The 21,844-nt window shown below is 41.3% G+C and overlaps 1 protein-coding gene across 4 annotated transcripts in view; it reads left to right on the top strand.

Annotated features, from left to right (window-relative positions):
• The first annotated feature begins 332 nt into the window (after nt 1-332).
• LOC122983656 (lissencephaly-1 homolog) overlaps nt 333-21,844 on the top strand; it is a 45,847-nt gene continuing 24,335 nt past the window's right edge. The window contains exons 1-2 of one of the 4 annotated variants that reach the window (XM_044353620.1): nt 333-507; nt 8,816-9,122. In XM_044353620.1, the coding sequence (XP_044209555.1) occupies nt 9,091-9,122 (32 nt within the window). In that variant the 5' untranslated portion in view covers nt 333-507; nt 8,816-9,090. Of the gene's footprint in view, nt 508-581; nt 653-1,371; nt 1,476-1,866; nt 1,885-8,815; nt 9,123-21,844 lie in introns of those variants that run through there. The other 3 variants (XM_044353621.1, XM_044353622.1, XM_044353623.1) reach the window with 3 other exon arrangements.

Below are 21,844 nucleotides of genomic sequence, written 5' to 3'. Positions count from 1 at the left end.
CAAAAAAACCCCAATACACAAGAAGAAAACCATACACATACGCAAGGAGGAATATAGAAAATATGAACAATGAGTGTTACTATTTATAAAATAGCATTTACACAGTTTATTTGGAAAGAAAGAGAAGACAGTGCATATAAAAAAATAAAAATGAGAGAAAATCATAAAAGATTAGAAGTGCTAGTTATAAGCTAGATTAAAAAGAAGAAGGCATGTAAGGGTTACTAGTCAAAAACAACCATAGTGTGTGTTTTTTTTTGCCTCTGCTGTCAAGGGCGTGCGCGCTCCTGTCAGTCCGTGAACGCGAGCTTCGTGCGCGCGCCCGGCTGAAGGCGAATGCGGTAGGCAACGAAAAAAAAAAACAAGCGAGCGGCGCCGGAGCGACAAGACTGCCACAGTTTACCTCCACAGCACAAGATCATAGTTTAGGAGCGGAGATTTCACGCCCTGCCGGGTCGTGTTACCGTCAGAGGCTGCTGAGGATACTCCCGGGCTGAAACAATAGAAGTGAGTTCAAATTGTTTTTCAATTATGAAGCCGGTGAGGGTCGAAGGAATCTGAAAAATGACGATGTGGCTGTAATTTGTGCACCTCCTTTTTTTATATGTCTCAAAATGGCGGATAGGCCGCTTGGACTGGACTGGAGCAGCAGGTACCTTGTCAGTTGAGTTTATCCAGATAAACAATAATGTGCACGTACAGATATCCAAGTCGGTTTAACGTTAGCTGAAGTTAATTGTCGCTGAGTGAAGTTGAAATGCACACAGTGGGCCTCTAGTTTGGATTAGAGTGACGAGTTAACGTACTAGCTAACTTTCTGACTGCTAACTTGGGCTAACGTTAACTTTAGCCAAATTAGCTGACGATAGCTGGGCATAAATAACGTTAAACTAGCGTCAGGTCGAGAAAATAAAAATCTGTCTCGACCACAGACATGAAAACACTGTCACTGTGTTATCGCAAGGCCAACCTTAACGTTACATTACAGTTGCGTTTGGCGTCCATCCCAAATTAGCGTTGGTAATAACAAGTAATTAGCATAGTTTGGAGCAGCGTTAGTGTTGAAATTCTGCTTGTATAAAATCAAATGCACGTCGCAAGACGACACCGCTGTTATCTAACGTTATATCTGGATATTGTGGATGTTCAGCTGTAACGCTAAATCGACACAGCTTCACATCACTGCTGTGTCTAGCATTGCAAAAAGGGCGTGCGGGGATTTTCGTCATCTGGTTTGCGTTGTATGTTTTTGTTCACGCAGATTATGATAGCAAATTGAACTCGAAACAGCCGTGTGTGAGTCCTTTTTTTAAACATGACATGCTCCTGGGTGTGTTTTCTCCTGCGTTGTGTCCCTGCCATGCTCAGCTGAAGCTTCTCCCTCATCAATCATCTCTGCAACTTGCTCTGCTTCATGCGGTTTGTTGGCTCGGTGTGAGAAAATCAGGGTGGAGCACATCGGAGGCGACCAGTTTGTATGAATTGCGTCTTCTCCAGTATTCAAGTCTGTATGCCTTGTTGTCCGTTTACACGTTTCTCTCCCTCTCTCTCTCTGGTTTTGTATGGATCTATGATTGAGCGATAGGAATTTGTGGACCGAGGGCTTCACACCGGGATGAATGCTGTTCATCGTTGTGCATTGAATCCCTCAAATGATTCTCTCTTGTAGTTGCAGTTTTTGGGAAACAGTACCGTGATTTCGGATATATAGCCTTGATAAAAGCCAGGATCATTGACTGGTTTATGCTCTCCCAGCCACGCCTGTAAGGACTGTGCTGCAGCTGATCAACTGGAATTATGGGATATTGATTAAATGGTTTATTTTTGAAATCAGTGTTCAACAACAGGCTGTTGTTAGTGTCTGGCTGCCTGCTCTCTTATCAGGTAAGAGTGTGTATTTTAGACTACAGCTGAAGATTAATGCAGTTAACATTTCAACATGTAGTTAGTTTGACAACTATAATCTCAACACTGTTTTATTTTTTGTGAATCTAGGAATTTAAATGAACACAGCTGTGCCTTATACAAATTACTAAATTGAGTGTACTCAAGTAGCACTAATGCCTTTTGATTGTTTAACTAGCAGATGATTAACATCTTGCCACCTGTGGTGGATCCAAGTGGAGTAACTCTGGTTTTCCTTTCAGTTTAGGATGGTTTACTAAACGGTTCACTCTGTTGTTTCAAGGTTAGCGTATGTATGTCAACCCACTAATCCAATATTATTTATTGAGTGACACTCCATCCTCACAGTTGTTCTTCAAAGTCAGCCTGATTAATTTTGTATTTATGAATTGTATGTATTTATGTAAATGCCTTGGTGTTTCTCAATTGAAAGACTACACAATGTGTAATGTAGTGAAGGCGTGTTGCACCATTTGAGAGCATTTCATATGTCAGAAAAGCCAGACTTACAGGCTGAGCATGATGTTGAAATGGCTCAAAGTTCAAGCTACAATGTAAATTACATGAAATCAACTGAGACTGTACATTGCTTTCTGTGTTGGACTACTTGGGAAACTAAGCTAATACAAGAAGAGCAGCTCTGTTTTTTGAAATACAGACATGTTTCTTTAACAGTGACTGCAGGAAACAGTGGCTGTGGTCAGCTGGTTATATTTGAAAGCTTTCTTAGTCAGTCCAGAGTTTTATCTGAGGTTGATTTGAATAAGTACGTTCCCGCAGCCAAGCTCTATTCAGTGGCGTCAGCAATAGAAACACAGCAACACTATTTGTACCGTCATCCTAGCAATAGAGAGCTTCGGCCATTGCAAGTGCTGCTGTGCTGTCACTTGTTGCCAGTTCAACAACAACAGGAGACCACAGTGATGTGTAGTGTGCTCTTCTATAATGTTGTTGGTGTAAACTGGTAAAACATATGTAAAAGTATAGACTGACAGGATTGAGATAGGTGTTGCTTAAAAGGAGCTGAATGTACAGTTTTGCCGAAGGGGCTTCTTCTTTATTTTGTGTCAACAGACGATGAAGAGAGTGAGAGGCTGTTTGTCTTTGTGATGGTGGCAGGCTGAAGGGCAGATGTCCATATTACTCCTCTTCCATGAGCTGACTGTGGCACAGAGGTTGACCTAACAGACAGCCTGCCCGTCAGCTAGCTGACTGGTCATTTATGACCTGTTGCCAACAGCGACTGCCTGTCAACCTAAAATTTGACTGTTTTAACACTGTGTTTGAATTAATACTTTATGTAAATTTTGAGGAAACAGTTGGCATGAACCTAACACTTCCAATGAGCCCTAGAAGCTGTTGAATATGATTTTAGCAACCAGTTATAATGGTTGCCAAACAAAAGTGGAGAATTCAAAGACTTTATTTGAACATGCTTCATACTCGCCACTATGTCAACAACAACTGGAAGAGTCAGCACACACATCAAGTCTAAATTTAGAGCTAATATTAATTTCAACCACTAACTTGTTGGCATGAAGTGAATGCCTTTGAGAAATTCAAATATGCCAGAGCTGAACAAGCAGCTTATGGCTGCCAAGTGGAACTGTGCTCGCACTGGACAACTTATTTAAACATGTGTGAATGAAGGAGGCTAACTAGTCCTGATTGTGTTGTTTCTACCTGTCTGTGCGGGATGGTATTTCATCGATCTGTTGTTCCTGTGAGATCCTGCCTGCTCTGTGTGTGTGTGTGTGTGTGGTTCCTCAGTGGATCTCCTATCAGACCCCTCCATCAGAGGCCTGAACTGGTAGGATAATGGCCTGGCAATTTGATTTGCAAAACACACTTTCCAGTGAGAGAGACGAGGATTTTTTCCATCAGGTGACTACAATATTTGATCATGTAGTGTTGGTGTTATACTGCTGCTTTGGTGTACTAATATACTCTCCTTTTATTATCCACTGAAGAAACATGTTACTTGCTTAGTAATTTAATGAAGTTAGCTGATTGTTACCACTGATTGGCACCTTGCGGGTCGTAACAGCTGCAGATTGAAAGCTGAGCCAGATGTACACTGAGTTTCATCATCAGTTAGTGATAAAGCTCTTGAGGTCATCTCTGTCGGAGAGCTTTACCAAGAACAAAGATTTACAGAAGCTGCAGATGATTTACAGAATATTCAGCCTTTCAGTCCCGTTGGTGAGAGGCAGTCTCTGTTGTTCTCCCAGTTCAGATTCCTTTTTAAATGATCTATTTCTTAAGAATCTAGACAATTTGCGATGAATAGGTTTCTAAACAGATGAATGAGAGCTGCCTCATTTTACCTACTTCATAGCTTGACATAGTAAATTATTCATGTTTATCCATCTGATCCAGGACAATGATGCACTGTAGGTGTGTATGTTGCTGTATCCTTATGGGGAAAAATTGATGCTTGAAATGTGTCTCAATCATGATATGAGCGGGCTGCTGTGGCCCAGGCCGTCCACTAATCAGACGGTCAGTGGTTTGATCCCCGGCTCCTTCTAACTGCATGTTGAAAAATTAGCACCAGCCACCAGTCAAGTGCTGGTAAAATGTGCAAGTGGCTGGTTGATTTGCTACACTCACCAGCCAAAAAAAAACAATTGTAATCTATTGAGTGGCTGTAAAAATTTGGACATTCACCAGCCATTTGGCTAGTGGACAAGACAGTTAATTTTGCACTCTGGTCCATGGGCAAGCTACTGAACCCTTAATTGCTCCCGATGGTTGTACCAGCTCCTTGCATGGTAGCTTGACACCATCAGTGTGTGAATGTGTGTGTGTGAATGGGTGAGAGAGCAGCAGAAAAACATTGTAAAGCGCTTTGGATGAAAGTGCTATGTAAATGCAGCCATTTATATGAATAGGAGTGGTGGGTGAATAGTGTCACAGTTAAAGCCAAAGTTAAGCTACTGTTTACAAAAAATCTCAATTCTGAAGGGGTCCATGCACATTTCAGCACATTAAACAATGTTCACTCATCTCCTTGAATCAAGTTGGATAGAAATTATCTCAGCTACACAGTGTTTATCATTGTTGATCATGTGACAACTTGGCAAGTTTTTCTGACATATCAAACTGATAACCAAATAAAACCATCTAAAAAAGTGAACTTCACCAGTCAGTTTGGGGCTGAGGACTACCCCAGTGATGATTATAAAGCAGATATTCTTTTTATTCTGAACCAAAGTTTAAAATCTCTACTGCTGAAAAGTGGAATAGTCTTACATCCTCTTTAATAATGTCAAGAAGATGCAGTCTTTTATTTTAAAAACCTACATTACAAACATAAAATATGAATCAGAAGAATAAATCTGAAACAACTTCTGCACAACAATAGTAATTTTCTTTCCATAATTCAAAACAGTGTGTCAATCACTGAACAGAAGACTTTTGTCTCCCCCGCTGTATTGACCTGGACTGTTTGTGTCTCTTTTGTGTTCAGATTGAGTTGAGTTTTGTCAACTTGAAAACAACACATTTATGTTACCAAACAGTGACTCTGCATGTTATAAACGGTGTCCTGAAATGCATATGCAGTCGCTCTTTACCATTATTTTTATGCATCTTTTAGCAAGTTTGGCATTTAATATGTTGGTTCAGATTGTCATTGTTTCTCAATGTTGTGTGTTAAAAGATGATTATAATGTAAGTTTCTGAGGCGTTCAGAGACTTTGAGGTGAAGTCAGTGACAGAAAATGAAGGCGCGCCAGATTCCAGCTGTCTGAGATGCTGATGACATCATGAGGCCAGCGGAAAAGTCTGAGCTGTCTTGATCTTGAATCAGAGGTGACAGTGAGGTGGTAACTGTCCGCATTGTCAACATTGCTGTGATTGAACGCATTTTGTTGAGCCTCTTGGACACAGTTTCACACTAGCAGTTGGATTTAACTTGACTCCAGTGTTTTTATTTTCCTCCTCTAGCTCTTCATACCACTGGGACATGTTATGTTGTTTGCAGACAAGTGTTGATTATCAACAATGTTGTACACATATCTCGTCTGCCATATTTGGCTGAGGAGTTAAGTGTTGTGCATTTGTCTGATATGTTCTTTGGCTAGTTGCCATGATATATGAGATCCTCTAAATGTTACCAGCTTCAATGATGTTACATGTTTGTTGACTGCAAACTGAGTTTTTATCTCAAGCTGATGTAGTAGTAAACAGCTTTTCCTGTAACATACTCTGTAGAAGATTTGCTGACACATTACTCAGATGTTTTCTAACACGGTTTTCTGGTTGTAGTTGCATGGTTTGATTGTAGTGTTTACACTCAAACCCCGTGTTTGGTTGTCCTACGTATTTTTTTTTTTTAAACATGTAGGACCAATTCACATGTTTGGCTACATAAAAACAGCAAATGTGTGCACAGTGGGTGATACAGTGGGTGTGGTTCAGTACAGTTTTGACTTGGCATCTGGTTGTTACTCTTTAAGCGACTGAGATAATTTCTATTACTCGTAAAAATGACATCTTAACAACAAATAACCTATTGGGACTCATCAGGAAATGAAATGACATCTCTCAAAGCAGCGGGCACCATTTCTGTAATGGGCCCTTTTATTGTACAGTTCCTGCTGCTACACAAAGACAAGAGAATCAATGGGAGGAAGAACCGTCAGCATGCAGATTTATGGACGCACCACGGCTGCAGCCTATTCCCCTTTCCATCAAGACACGACCACATTTTGTGCTGAGCCAATTAGCCTGATTATATGTATGTGCAAACATTTTGCTCAATACTGCTGCCACAAATGACATTTGCAGAGAGGGGAGACTCGCACATTAATGGATACGCACAGCAATGACCGTTGCCAACAGCACAGAGAGAAGTGTCAATATAGTTAGATGCCCTCATTTCACACATGATAGCGGTTGTTCAGGTTGATGTAGAGGGCGCATGCCTTTATTGGATCTATTGTTTGTGCCGTTAAAGAATGAGCCATTTTTAGCTCGTGTGTGCCATCGCCTTATTGTGCTGTTACACTGCTGTGACCCTGAACCATGGCAGTGTTGTTGGGCAACAGCCAGAAAACCCTGAGCATGCCGTAATCCACACACGGCCAGGGACATTTGGACTACTGTCAGGTGGTGACATCAGGGTCCAGTAGTTCGCCGTTGGATATGTCAGGTTGCTTTCTGTCGGTCAGTGTCAAAGTGTCAAGTATGCAAATAGGCAAACACCACAGTTAATTTTACTAGAATTCAGTAGTAGACGGCCTGCTAGGTTGAGATTATATCTATTATATCTGCCGCCTTCATGTTTTGAATATATGTACCAGGTCTCTAAACTGCATCATAAGCTACTTGTTTATAATGCAGGACTTGAACTTTCCACCATTGCAGCTTCCTGGAGTGTTTTTAGTCCTCCTGTTTACTCCAGTCATATCACTGTTTCCTTCACCACCCCTTTTCCTCACAGCAAATTTCAAGTCAGCACATTAAGGTGTGACCAAAACCACTCCCTATTTAGTATATAGTGCATTATATTTATCCTTTGCCATTTTTTTGAGTGTCCAAATTCAGAGAAGGTCATGCACAGCACTGTGGCCTTAAAGATTCCCACAATGGAACAACTAATGTAGTGTCCATGGCATTTATACTACTTTCTGCTAACAATCCCACAGTGCATTATGTCATATTGTACAGATTACTGTTCAGTAAGTGATGATGCAAAATGCCAGTGACTCATAAGTGTTGAAATCTCAATTGAATGCTCACTACAGAGTAAACGACTGTCTGTTATCTAGTGATTAGTGAATGAGGGAGTGATTTTTGGACATACGTTTTGTTTCCCGTACTTGTATCTAGTAGTCTTGTCAGTTTGTTGCAGGTCTCTAGAACAAGGTAAATTGGCTTCGTTTGTATTTTTGTTTACTGGTCTGGCAGAGATTTAGTTGGCCTACTCCCAGTAGACTAAGAGGCTTACTGTGGCTCTCAGTTGGTATTCTAGTGTGTACCTGCTTTGGTAAAGACTACAATATGGTTTAAAAATAGGCTTTATCACATCATTGTTAGCTGCGTTGCATTTTGTTGACATTTATTGTTCCTCACATCAATACTCCTGATTATAAATTAATTTTCACACCAATACGAAAACATTTTCTGCAGACACAAGCAGTCATTTCATTGTGCCAACACCAGGCCAGCCAGCTCCTGAGGTGTCATGATGAGATGATGGGGTGAGGGAGTTTTTTTTTTCTTTTTTCCCAATTTTAAAAATACTTTATTCATCCTTCAAGGGGCAATTGGAAGTTTACAAACAAGTACACATATACAGTTCACTCGTTCACATTTTTTTAAAAATCGAAAAAATACAACATTGTCAGAAAGAGTTTAAATTCGAGCAGAGCCGTTATTTGAGGCCCGCTCGGCTGTGTCCTGTTTTTCTTTTCTGTTGGCAACCTGGGAGGAGAAGTACGTTGCTCGGAGAATGTGGGTCAGCTCTTGTATGTACACGGAGAAAGGAATTTGCTGCAAGAGCAGACCAGAGCTTTCAGACCAGACTGGTGACATGACAGACAGATTATGAAGGTAGATAGTAGGAGTGGAGCTGAGAAGCAAATGAAGGACTGCTTTATGGAAAGGAGGTGGTTTTTTTAATGAAATGTCTGATGGATGGGCTTATGCTGTCTTCATTTGCTGGACATTGAGCTTTGCTATAGGAGTCGTTCTCTCTCTGGTAGGAAATACAGCTGTATTGTTTCTTGATTCTGTTATTTTGTTCCATTGACAGATTCTTCAGCCATTTTATCTGCGTATAAACTGGTGCCGGCATTGATGCAGTACTCCTCTGTCCTATAAACATTTTCATCCCCACCCACTCTTAATGTTATCTGTCATGCATACCTAATGCTGACTTTTCCCTCTCTCTCTTCTCCAGATGCAGTGTGGACTTGGCTGGTGACTGGTCTGCAGGCTCTCCACTTCTCTTGTCCCTGGAGTCAGCCAGTTGGGGGGCAGATTCCTGCGTTCCCCTCTCAGTCGGAGTCTTTGTCTGTACAAAACCGCCCCGCCATTGGAGTACACAGTTCGTCCTCGCCCGTGTTGCTCGGATCAGCACAGCTCATCTCCTGACTGAGGAGAGCGCAGCAGCTGCACAAGATTCACCTTTTACCAACTGATCCCTCCCGGCCCCGCCCACACTGCCCCGTCACCATGGTGCTGTCACAACGGCAACGAGATGAACTGTAAGTTGCCAATAAACCTTTCATAACATGTTTGAGATGTAAAGATGTCAAAGATTCAACATGTATGGATTTATACACAGCGGTTGCACTTAGCCAGACATTCAAAACATCCTCTGCTGCTGTATCATGTGATTTATGGCTTTAAATTTCAGATTCACCTTCTTATACTCACATAGACTGTTTTCACAGCTGCCCAGCACAAGCACATTCTTCTGATGTTACTGTGCAGCCCTAAACGAATAAACTGAGTTCAGGTGCTTTTCTCCAAATCCCCTTGATGGTGTTTTTCCAGGAAGGGAAGATTCATTCAGATTTGTTGTATAGATATTCTAACCCGGATTTGAATTTATGCTAATATTCCACTTTTGAAGGACAAAATAAAAATGTGGGTTGTAGCAAGTAATGGTATACCAGTGGCAAGAGGCTGATGTTTGGTTAATGCACATAGTTGTGTCTTGTAGGTCAGTAATTTCCATTTCCTCTTAATTATAGAGGTAATAGCTTAGCTACTGTCAAGAATAACATTTTCTTATTGGTATATATTGGACATTTTTTGCCTTTTTATTAGAGAGTTGATTGTAGAAAGATGACAGGAAATGATAGGAGAGAGAGATAAGGAGCAATATGCAATAAAGGTCCATGTTTGATGGTCGGCACCTTAAACCAGGGCACCCCATCTTGTGCGAACGCCATCTCAATATGTCGAAGCCATGAGATCTCAACTCTTGTTTTCAGCTTGTGTTTGCTGACTTCTTTTGCTGGCAAAGTTTGGCAGCCCATGTTGTTCTGACTCATCTAATCAAATACGAGGGCCAAAGGAGCTGAGCTGCTATCGCGCTGATCTGAATCAGATGTTTCTTAAAGCTGCCCAGTGACATGAGTGCCAATTACAGTATCAGAGAGCTTGACGGATGATCTTTATGTGGGCCTGGTGGCTCCAGTGAGCTGCATTTGTGTACTTGTGCCCAAACGAAAAGAGACTACTCCCAAACCACTAATACTTTGTTTGGAAAGCCTAAAAAGCAGCACCACCTGGTTTCAATTGTTTTCAGTGACAGTAGACAATCTGTTTGCTTGCAGGCAAGGATGTGTATTGATTACTAGAATCAGTTTAAATTAGGAAATTTTGTTATTTTTCTCCTTGGTACCCCTCAGGAAGAATCAATGATTGGTTGAAGGTTTCTGAGGTCCCTTGAGGTCTGCAGCACAAATGTATTGATCCTCCACCTACACTGCCTACCCTGAAAATATTTATTATTCAACATTTGCCTTTTTGTGACCTTAAGAGAGGCTTAGAGTGCTACAATTGCCACAGCACAGAGGCAAGAGAACAAATGGCTGTCTCCTGTGTCCCTGAACCATGAGGATCCTAACTGCCTCTAGTCACAGTGCACACTGTCAGTACGCAAACCATGTGCCCAAGATGTCTGAAATCTGCCCACAGATCGTCTCTGAAGTGGCATACAGATAAAGAAATCTCTGCTCTGCAGCATATACTGAACAAGTGGGAGAAGTGAGAGATAATTGGGGGAGTGTAATTTGGCCTTGCTGAGTCTGTGGGCTTGGTAATTAACCCCTGAGGTGGTGGATTAAAAAAAAAAAAGTTAAGGCAGCTCGATTGTGAGATACAAGGTCATGAGAAGGAGATAAGATGATTTCGTTGAGCTTCAGTCTTTAAGAATTTCCCTCCACTCAGGAAGCACATTAACATCACATATTTTTTTAAGAAACCACTGTATTGTGATAAGACAACACTGTTGAGCTCACTTAGATTTTTGTGTCTGTCTTGCACTGTCACTGAGAAATGCATACTTTTCCCATGAAAAGGCTCTCAACATTCCCAACAATGTTTCTGTGTTTTTTAGATTAGCACCGTAGGCGGGGTCTGTTGGTATGGGGAGCTCTATTGGAATGCTAATCTTTCATTAGCTATTTGCTATTCAGAGGAAACTACCAGGACCCCCCCCCACCACTCCCCCCCACCCCTCTTTTCTCCTCTGTTGCACAAGTCTGGCCCCGCAGCTCACAGGAAACTGCTGTGGCACCATCACACCACTTGAGCCGTGTTCAAGCATCTGTAGCATTCCAATCGTTGGAGATGTCGCTCAGCTCAGCTGGGTGTAAGGACTATAAGAGATCTTAGAGATTTCCTTACTGGCGGTCTTCTTTTCAGAGGGCCAGTTGGAAACTCAGCAGCAACCCATTTTGAGTTGGACAATATAGCCGAGGGGGTAATGGGAACAGTGACCGGTTGACTGTCTGATATTCACGCTAATTTTTGATAGGGCCCCCTACTTTCTTTGTCAGAGGCTTGTTTACCATCAGGCAGCAAACAAATAGATTTTGTTCCCATTGCATTGAGGCTTCCTGTGCTCAAGTCTCACGTTTTAAAGCTGATACTGTCAAACACGATCAGTTGACTACACAGAGTCCGTCAGAGCTGCAATAACTTTACTGTGAGTGTCATCATGGAGAACAAGATTTTTTTTTACTAGAATGTATAAACATAAAGCATCAAAATGGCAAAATAGACCAGCAAAGGCTGTTTATTTTCCATTTTTCTCTTGTTGTTTCTAGTCGATGTTGACCTGTACTTTGACATCGGCCAGATAGACAGCAAAACATTTGTATTAGCCCGGTGTGGAACAACATTTTCTAAAAAGAGAAATATTCTTTGTCCTTTAAACTGATGCTATTTTGTCAGCAACACAGTCAGATGCTATGATTGCGCAGCATCTTCACAACAACTCTATTTTTATGAGCATGGCCAATGAAAAGCGCGTTTGTGTTTCTTTGCAGGGTCAGGGGACTCATCCCTGCTGGCATGTAGTAAAAATAGATACAGAACACAAACTATCTGCTCCCCTGAAAGACCTGGAGGCACCCGTGTGCAGATGGGCCTTTTGCTTTTTTGAACTCTCTCTTTGCTTTACAAAGAAATTCCCCTCAGCTGTCTCCATGTCTTAGGCTACAAGACGATTCATGTGATTTTTTTTTTTTTTTTTCCATCGTCCCCTGGCTGTGAATGTGATGACATAAGAGATTAAATGCCAAGACCTCTGCCAGTCAAAAGACATGGAGGTGACTCCAACAAGGTTCAATTGAAGACTGCAGTATAGACAAAGCACTCTCGTCTTCAGTTGGATATGCTGTTTACATTAACATTTACTAGTCCCCTAATTTTCCTTTGCAAATTAGTAGTATTCCCTTTGTCCCTTTGGCTTCCCTTCATCAACTTGTGCCCTTGAGCAAATATGTGGTACAGCAGCTGAGATCTAGTGTTTACATGTCCCAATGTCCTGGCTAATATCAGCAAATCAGCGATCCAAAGTGGGGCTCCATTGCAAATATTTTAATTGCCAAGTACTTTGTGACAAATAACTGAATGAGTGAATTATGTTGCAGTTAGCTGTTAGCCAAGAATACAGCGGGGTTAACAACTCCCCACGTGGTGAGCTGCTGCTGCTAACTTACCGTCAACACACACACACAGGTTAACATGCTAATGGGCTCAGAAAGCTGTCTGGAGTTGGAAATACTTTAAAGCACACTGCATTGTGTAAAGCTTGTGTAGAAATCTTATACTTTTGCGGTTACATGAAAAACAAGACCAACACAGGTCAAGGACACACTGGTCTTCATCAGGATGAGGGTACTCCAGTTTTCTGTCCACATTTTAAATTAGCCAACAAAAAGGATATTCTCATAAGTGAAATATTGCTGTGCATACAAAAGCACACATTGATATTGATTTGGGCCTTTTTAAATCAGCTGACATTTGCATATACCTCTTTGAAGTTGCACTGTCAGTTTTAAGTATCAGTGACTAGATTTGTGGGTTAAAGGTATAATGTGTAAGATTTGATCAGGATTTTAGTTTAAAACATTCCCAAATTAACTAAAATTATCAACAGAATGTGAAGAAATAACAGTTATGACATTATGTCAAAGACTAATGTACATATTGTGTTGCAGAGATGTCCACTGAAGTTAGCATGCTAACCAGCTAGCTCTGGCCCCGTCTGGCCTGTACTGTCTCACGCTATCACTTTGTATCTCAGGGTGGTAGTGAGTCGAGAAGGTAACTCCAACATGTATACTCCTAATATGTGGTCAGTTTATCCAAATAACGCCTATTAGAAAGTTGCACTGATGTTGTCGGAGCAGCCGGCTGCTGCTCAGATGCTGGCTAGGTGAGATATCAGCTGGTCATGTCAGCTGATCCGACAATCTGCACTGGGTTGCACCAGCTATGTGAAAGCTGGCATGAGCCATTTGGCATCATAGTAAGCTGGATCGATATTGAAATATCATATCAATAAATTAGGTCTCTACTGGATTACTGTGTTGTAAAATGAAGCTGTGTGGCAGAAAAAGTGCTGTCTTACCATTAGTGGGTTGTGTGACATTTTATGATTTACCCTAGGGGCATGTGTGTAAATATTTAGCTGTTACTTAGAGTCATGTTGTAACTTATTTCCGTGGTCCAACCGCTTTCTGATCTGTGCAGCTTGTTTGTAATTTGCCGCTGGCTCTAGTGTCTCCATAGCGTTTTGATATCTTTACAACGCCATAGCGCAGATTCACTGTAAACAGTAAGCTTTACACTATATTCAGTGAGTGATAATGGTGGTGTGGTGATGCCATTGGGGGTAAGGGTGAAGGGCGAGGTGTGATATGCTGCCCCCTATTTGTTTGAATCAGACGGCCAATTCTTATACGTTGAACCTTTTTAAAGACCGAGGCTTTGACTTTTGATATTAATCTCGCTGATTGCATTGATTCAGCCCTAGTTGGGTTGCAGTAGAGATGCAGTATGTCAAACGCTTGTCATGTGTCTGCGGTGTGTTTGGGTGGGACAGATGCCTCCTTAGGGGGGAATGTTTAGACATTTGTTGCTGGCGCACAGAGACACTTTGTCTTGCATGTTGTGTTCCCGAGCCTCTCTTTTGGTGCTCAGTGTACCGAGCATGGCTGGCTGCGTCTGCAGGGGGTCTATCAGCAGCATGGATGAGATTTTTGCCTGGGGACTGATACACAGATGGATTGGCATGTTAACAGTCTCTGTGTGTTGGATCCATCATCTCATATCAATCATTCCCCGTCCTCGTAATAAAAGGACTTGGTTTTAGGCAGAGGATCAACGTAGAAACCTGCAAACATTGCACACTTGAGTTTCCAATGGTTGCCAGAGTGTATCTGACTTTAGAGCTGAAATGATTAGTCAATTAATCGACTTGTCAATAGAAAGAAAAACAACAATGCAACAATTTTAATAATCGATTAATAGTGTCCTCGTTTTTTTTTGGGTTTTTTTTTTAAAGCAAAAAACAACCAAAAATCCTCTGGTTCCAGCTTTTCAAATGTGAGGATTTTCAGCTTTTCTGTTTTCTATCATTATAAACTAAATATGTTTGGGTTTTCAAGACGTTATCGTTGGCTCTGGGAAATAAATGGACAGTTTTTCCATGACTTTTTGACATTTTATAGACTAAACAATTAACCAATAATCTAAAAGATAATCCATACATTAATAATCTTTAGTTGCATCCCTATTTGACTTTGAGCCTTGTTCACTTTTATCCTTATTTACTGTCATGATTCAGTAAGTTATTTCTTTGCATGTTTGTTTCATGTTATTCACTACGTTCCTCCTGTTCATGTTAATGTTTCGCTACATTCATAAAAAGTCCTTCTCATTTGCAGCACTGCTCACAGTGGCAGAATACAACCAAAGAAGGGATAGTTGTAGAAATTATATAGTTAAGAAATCAACCTTGTTACTCCTTTTTTTTATAAACGCGTCATGTGAAGCCTGGTCTCACATCTGTGCCCGGTCTATCCTTGTTATCCTTTGTTTATCCAAGCTTGAATTATACACAGCCTCGTGAGATCTAAGAAAGTACTCTTAACTCGTTAAAGCTTTGGCCTCAGCTCGGTCAAAAAGTTATGTCATCACCATGTGTCAGAAAATGTGTGCATGCTATACGCCATTATTTTTAAAAAAAAAAAAAAAAAAAAGGTCTTCTTTGTGTGTTTTGGTGTGTACCAGACAGCTGGGCTTTCAGTCCAATTATGCTTTTTGATCTGAAAGTCTCCTGTGTGCACATGCACGCACATTTTTCATAATAAAGGATATCGTCAATGTTTTATTAAGTCTGGATTTAGTGAAAAGACAGTCCTGGAATGGACCTTTCCTCGTCTGTGGATCCCACTTGGAGGGAGTTTCCCCTTTTGAAGTTATCTTCTGGTTTAAGGGTTAATCCCCACTGCAGTACTCTTAACTTATATGAAAGCAGGAAGGTTTTTTTTTCTCTCTTTACAACTTACCTGTTTCTCATAGAAATTAACTGTATTATGATAATCGCCTTTCTAAGAGGCTTTATGATGAATGAAGATGGGAATCAAGGACAGGAATGAAACTTTTATGGATGATTTTTGCCTTAATTTTCTTTTCTCTTAAATGATGTGGTTGATGAATTGTCTGGTTAATCTGGGTAGTGATTGCGTTCAGGTGATATGCCTCATGTCTTCATTCAACGAGGCCTTGGGCTCCTCTTCATCAGTCAAGCGATAGAAATAGTAGATTGGTTACAGTTTGCATGGAGATCCAAGTGAAACTGGACAATTATGTAATCCTGTCATATGATTTTTGTGGAATGTATCTGGTAACAAGGTTTCTCTGAGAAGTTATCAGCTGTTCAGTACTCAGCTGTTAAGACGAAGGAATAAGCTTAACTTTCTTAGCTCTCTACCTGCCTGCAGCTTCTCTTGACACACTCTGCTCTACTGAGTTTGTCTCTTGTTACTTTCTTTTATCAAACCTTTCAGCAGAAGTGCTGGTTTACTTTCTGTGAAATGTCAGTATTTGAATTTGTTTACCCATGACATGGCCGTCCTGCCCTTCATTTGATGGACTAGTAGCACTGGCATGTTGTGGTCCTTTTTAGTTGTCAAACTTGAAAAAGTCTCACCTCACCAGTTCTCCAAGCGAATGGTTGACCTGGGTAAATTGCAGAGCTTTGTTCATACCAAAGCTACAAACAGGTCCCAGGAGTTTCATTAGGTCTTGAAAGGGGGAATTCGGAGATTGCCATATAATTGTGGCTCCTGTTCACGCATGACCTGACACCTGACATGGAGAAAAAAAAAAAAAAATCAGCAACATTTCTCAGTAAAGCTGCATGTGTAGCAGGATTTTAGCTGTGCTTTAGTCCAGACAGGAACTCAGTCCCACACTAACTACTAGTAAACACTGTCTTAAGCAAGAGATATCAGGTAGTAGTCCCTAAAAGTCAGTTTTATTTTTTTTCTTCATATTACTTATAAGACATTATTTTTCTTTAGCAATATTGTCACTTATTGTCAGGTAGCCAGTGACCCTGCTGCTTGAATACATGTACTTAGCAGTGTTACATCACCACTCTGCTCTGGCCTGTCGTGTTACTGTGTTAATCATCTCACAGAACACTGGTGCAACCTTTGTCAGCTACTGAAGCACAATCAGAGCCACCAGAAAACCCTCAGCCTCACCAAGAGTTGGTCTTACAGTTCTTGTCCAATAGAAAAAACATAGACTGTGATATATGCCTCTATAATAATCCATATGAAGGTGAATTCTATATCTCCCGAGGGACCTTTCAGAGTGATTTCAGTTTCTTCCTATTAAACATTTATCAGCAGTTTTGAAAGATTGAACAGGTCCATACATCGTCTAGAGCTACTCTTTTTGCACGGTTTGTGCTTGTAGACAGATATGACTCAGACCAACGGCCCGGCCAGGCAGACAAAATTAAATGTTATGACTATAACTTCTATTCCCTGAAGGAGAGGAACGAGGTACCTGACTGATGACATCTCAATTCACGCCCTTAAGGTAGATGATCTGTGGTGAAGTCTGTGAGGCCCCGCCTACACATGCCTGTATACTGTATACATCCATCACCACAGTCATCCTTCAGTTCAGTAGCCGCTCTTCACTGAGCCCAGCTGTGCAGCGGGGCAACTTAGTGTTGTACCTCATTCCTCTCCTTTAGGGAGCAGAAGTTATAGTCATAACATTTCGTTCTCTCTCAGTTGATTGAGTTGGTACAACACATACAGTACGGGACATGTATTCACGCCCTGCATAGCAGCCACTGAACTTGAGTCAAACCTCCAGCACTCTAGTGCATCATAGACGCTCAAGAGCTCAAAAGCCATAGAGCTACAGGCTGTAGGGATAAACTTAGGCAAATATGCCGCATTCGGGCACAATGTAACCTTGGAGCCATCCGAAGTGAACCGGGTACAAGAGAGATGCACAGATAAAGCGTGGAGGTCACCCACCGGCTTTGCAGAGGTCAAAGAAAGAAGCAGTGCAGATTTGTATGAAAGACATTTCATATCCGCAGACTCAATGGGCTCAAATGGAGGCCCACAAAGAGCCTCAAGCACCAAAGCCAAATCCCATGAGGGGACGCTGGATTTAACCACAGGCCTCAGCCGGCGGACTCCCTTTAAGAAACGCATGGCAAGAGGATTAGCGCCTGTCGTCACTCCATCAAAGCCAACATGACAGGCAGATATACTGTAGCTGCCAAATAGACCTTAATTTTTGGAAAAGAGAGACCCTTATCTATCAGCTCCTGAAGGGACATCAAAACATGCACAATAGAGCACTGAAATGGGAGTACATTTCAGTCCTCACACCACTGCTTCAGGAATTTCATTATCACTGCTCTGGGTCGTACCGCTGACTGTGCTTCAGCTTCGTTAACTTTGCCAATTCTGTGCGCTCTCCATCAGCAGAGGCCCAGGAAAGTTATCTGCGCCAAGCTCATCAGGTAACCACTTCTCCAAAAATGAACACACATCAGTCCCCTCCTTCTTTTGTGGGAGGCCCACCGGACGAAGGTTAGAATGGCAGCTACGGTTTTCCAAGTTGTCCACTTTAAACACTGACTGCTCAATAGTCGTTTTTATGGCAGTATTTTGAACTAGCAGTGATATGATGTCATCTTGATTGGTGCTAATTCTGTCTTCAGCTTCTGTGATACGCACCGTTACTGCTTTTCAGTTCACCTTGTACTCCTTATATTGTGTTTAGCAGCCCGTTGAATCTCAATATGAAATCTTCTTTCATTGCTCGGATAGCAGTCAGGATTTGGTCTGGGTTCATCACCATCCTAGCACCGCTTGCTTCTTGGTTAGCATTAGCCTTGCTGTTAGCTTCCTGCATAGGGGACCAGCGTGGAGTCTATTTTCGCAGGTTTTTGCGCCTACTTTGCTGGTTTCGGTGCCATCTGGATCGTCACTTTACTGCGCCATAACCAGAAGTCGTATTTTTCATTTTTACAAGAAATACTTTTTTTAGTAGAGTTTGTTAATTTGTTGTTTCTACAGAGAAGTTATTCATTGAACTTGCAGAATTTATTTGGTTTGTCGTCCAAACTAAAGAAAAATCACAAAACACTGGTGAGAAATGTTGGATCATAATCCAGTGACCGTTGAAACAGAATGATCCAGCCAATACTAGGTAGAGCTTATCCTACTTGAGATGTGCCTGATGTATCGTACAGAACATCTCAGACGGCTTTGCAGTCAGTAAAACATTTTTATTATTTGGACAGAATGTACTGACGTCCGAGAAGAGGCGGAGGCTCTGCTAATAAAAATTGTTCAGCTCTACAGTGATGTGAAAGTGTGTATGATCATGGAGCAGAAATTAGGAGGAAGTGATGTCACTGGCAGACATGGTGGATGGCTGACTCACCTCTCTTCTCAGAAAGGATGAGGTCATGCATTGCTTCTCTATATCATCCCCGTCCCTCTGTTTGTGTCAAAGGCTGCTTTCCCTCTCACTCTATGAAGTGTTTACAGTACATGAGATGGCAGCACTGTGTACTGGAGGTCTGACCGACCGCAACGTTGATTTGCTTGGTTGAATTACATGATTGTGTTGTGGTTTTTGAACAGCTGGAAAGTGTTGAGGATGTTTTGTCTTCAGTTCTTTTTATTAAAGAAGCTTTTTGATGACATTGATGGATCACATGTACTGCTGCAGTACAGGCTTTCTATTGTGTTTTTTTTTTTTCCGCCTCTTCTGTCTGTCCTTTTCGTCCACTCACTCGCCCTGCCCTCTTTTCTCACTATCTCCCCATCACGTCATCTAGCTGTGGGCTGCTAGTAACCATGGAAACCTGCTGGTTTGCTCTCCTTCTGTCTACATTAGTACACATCTTTTCCTTCTCTCTTCTTCGTAGTCTTTGGGGGCTCTACAGAGCTTTCCATAAGGGCCAGGTGCCAGCCAAATAGCCAACTTCTCATTTAAGTCCAGCTGGCTACTTGATTTATATTAATTTTTGATTCTAATAAAATAGTTTTGATTAACAAGTTGCAATTCACCATGTGTGTACATTTACGACCACTGGCCTCCACTTCAAAACAATGCAAGCATGATGATGGAGAAACATGTATATCTGTCTGCGTCAGTCCCGCCCCCACATGCTCTATATGAATGTTTGTGCACTCAGCCTAGAGGTTTTGTTCTGCTGAGTAGAGAGCGGAGGGTCATCTTCAGTGTTTGACAAATATTAGCAAAATAATTGATGATAAAACACACTAAGAATTGCATTGATTGCACAAACAGGGGACATCCACATTGAACGGGCTACTTCAGAAAACACCGGTGGCAGCAACTTGACGATTGCACAGTAATTAAAAAGTCCACTGAAAGTGCTGAATTTTCCATATATACCACACAGACATTTATGGGCTTAATGAATGAACAAATTAATTAATTATCTTTATTTACATGACGCGTTTTATAGCAGAGCCATCTCTAAGATGCATTACAAACATACACAAAAACAGGCAGTGTTGGCAAAGTAACAGGCCTGTGTCAAATGAGGATAATGTAGGCTGTGCGTCAGCCTCACATGGCTAGTTTTACAGTTCAAAATGTCCTAGAATGCTTTTGTATTTTTTTGCCATTGACCAATTATGCAAATTAATGTCAGATGCCCCAAATCATGTTTTAAAAATGAGGTTGAGGGAGAGGGTGTTGCAAGCACCAAGGAGCAGCTCAGCAGGGCACTTTTTGAACTGGGCATGGACTCAGATAATAGTGAAGATGAAAGACGAAGATGACTAGAAGCTGAGTTTATTCGGTAAAGTCACATGATTTGAGTCAAGTGATTTACATGTTTTGTTATTAGTTATTTCTGGCACAGATTGATTTTATAAATAATTTAAAACCAATACATGAACAGCAATACATGAACCATCGTTTTGGCATGTCTTGACAAACCTTACAGTGAAGGTGTCAATAAATAAATAAATAATAAGGTATTATTATTATTATTATTATTATTATTATTATTATTATTATTATTTACAAAGGTTCTGATCAGTCAGGAATAGGCTGGTTTTAAATATTAACAGCTATTTACAGACTGTGTGGGCTAAAACACACAAGACGCCTAATTTTCCTTTTCAATAATTCGCTACATGTTTACAATCAGGTAGGCAAACTCATTGAAATATGCAATAATTAAGATCAGTGTATATGATGGACTAGTAGCATTAGATTGTGCCATAGGCCACCAAATTTGGGCTTTTACGGCCAAAATTTCTCTCCGTGGGGGCATTGCCCCCTGACCCCTCTAGCTGGCTACTTTTTCCACTGGCTGGAATCTCTTTACATATTGCAAACTGCACATTGGTCTATGTTTTGTTTTCTCAGGCCACATCCTTGGTGAAGTAGGGTTCAGGGGAGTGGTGAGTCCTCTGTGTTGATGTTTGCTTCCAGCAGTGGACTTTGGACATTTGAAATCTTAACAAGCAAGAAGTGTTTTAACAAGATACTAGATTTTGTTTACTTGTTTTGCTCTGTGGCCATGCTGCTCTGTGCAACTTATGTGGTTGTGCATACATCACACAAAAACACTTAAAATATATTTAATAAGACTCACAATTATCATCTCATCCTCTGGGGCTACATAAAAATCAGCTCCACCATGCAGTTTGCCTGCAACACAATACGCCCAACATAGAAAGCTGTTTATAAACGTTACACCCAGATAACTTGTGTCTACTTCCTTGTGCTGTATGTTGCATCATTACTGTAAAATCACTGTGTCCAGTTACTGTAGTGCTGCTGTTGATGCACAGCAAGCTGAAGTGTGCTTTCTCTGTTGCTCTCTTTGTTTTCTCTCTCTCTCGCCTTTGTGGCTGCAGGCTGTTCACATGTTTACTGTAGTGTATGCATTTGACATTCTTAGAGGGCGTTCAGACCTACATCAGCACTGTGTGAAAAAACGCAGCCCTCCCATTCATTTGAATGGGGGTCGTGCAAGTGCAAAAGTTGAACCGACCTCAACATTTGCTGCAACGCAACCCAACGTCATCTGTCAAAGCGCCAATCACATACATGCAAGCGCACATTTCCGGTGAATTACTTTGTAACGTGAATGCCGTATTTGACTGTTTTGCCGTGACAAAAGTTAAAACAGTTGCTGATAACTTCTATCTCTATCCAGAGTTGTAAAATCCTGTCTGTGAGTATTAAAAACTGCTTTGCTGTGTTCTGGCTTCTGATAAGCCTTTAAATGCATCAATTTGTAGCTCCAACCCGACTTCCTGGATCGTACCTCATTGTCTCACCGGTACCTCAGACAACACTCCCCCACCACCGCAGCCCCTTGTACTGTTTTTAACGCAGGTCAGTTATCAGTCTGAAC

Source organism: Thunnus albacares, chromosome 6 (assembly GCF_914725855.1).
Source record: "Thunnus albacares chromosome 6, fThuAlb1.1, whole genome shotgun sequence".
NCBI classification, from domain to species: Eukaryota; Metazoa; Chordata; class Actinopteri; order Scombriformes; family Scombridae; genus Thunnus; species Thunnus albacares.
The sequence above is the reverse complement of the archived record's forward strand: the minus strand, read 5'-3'. Positions and strand labels throughout refer to the sequence as shown.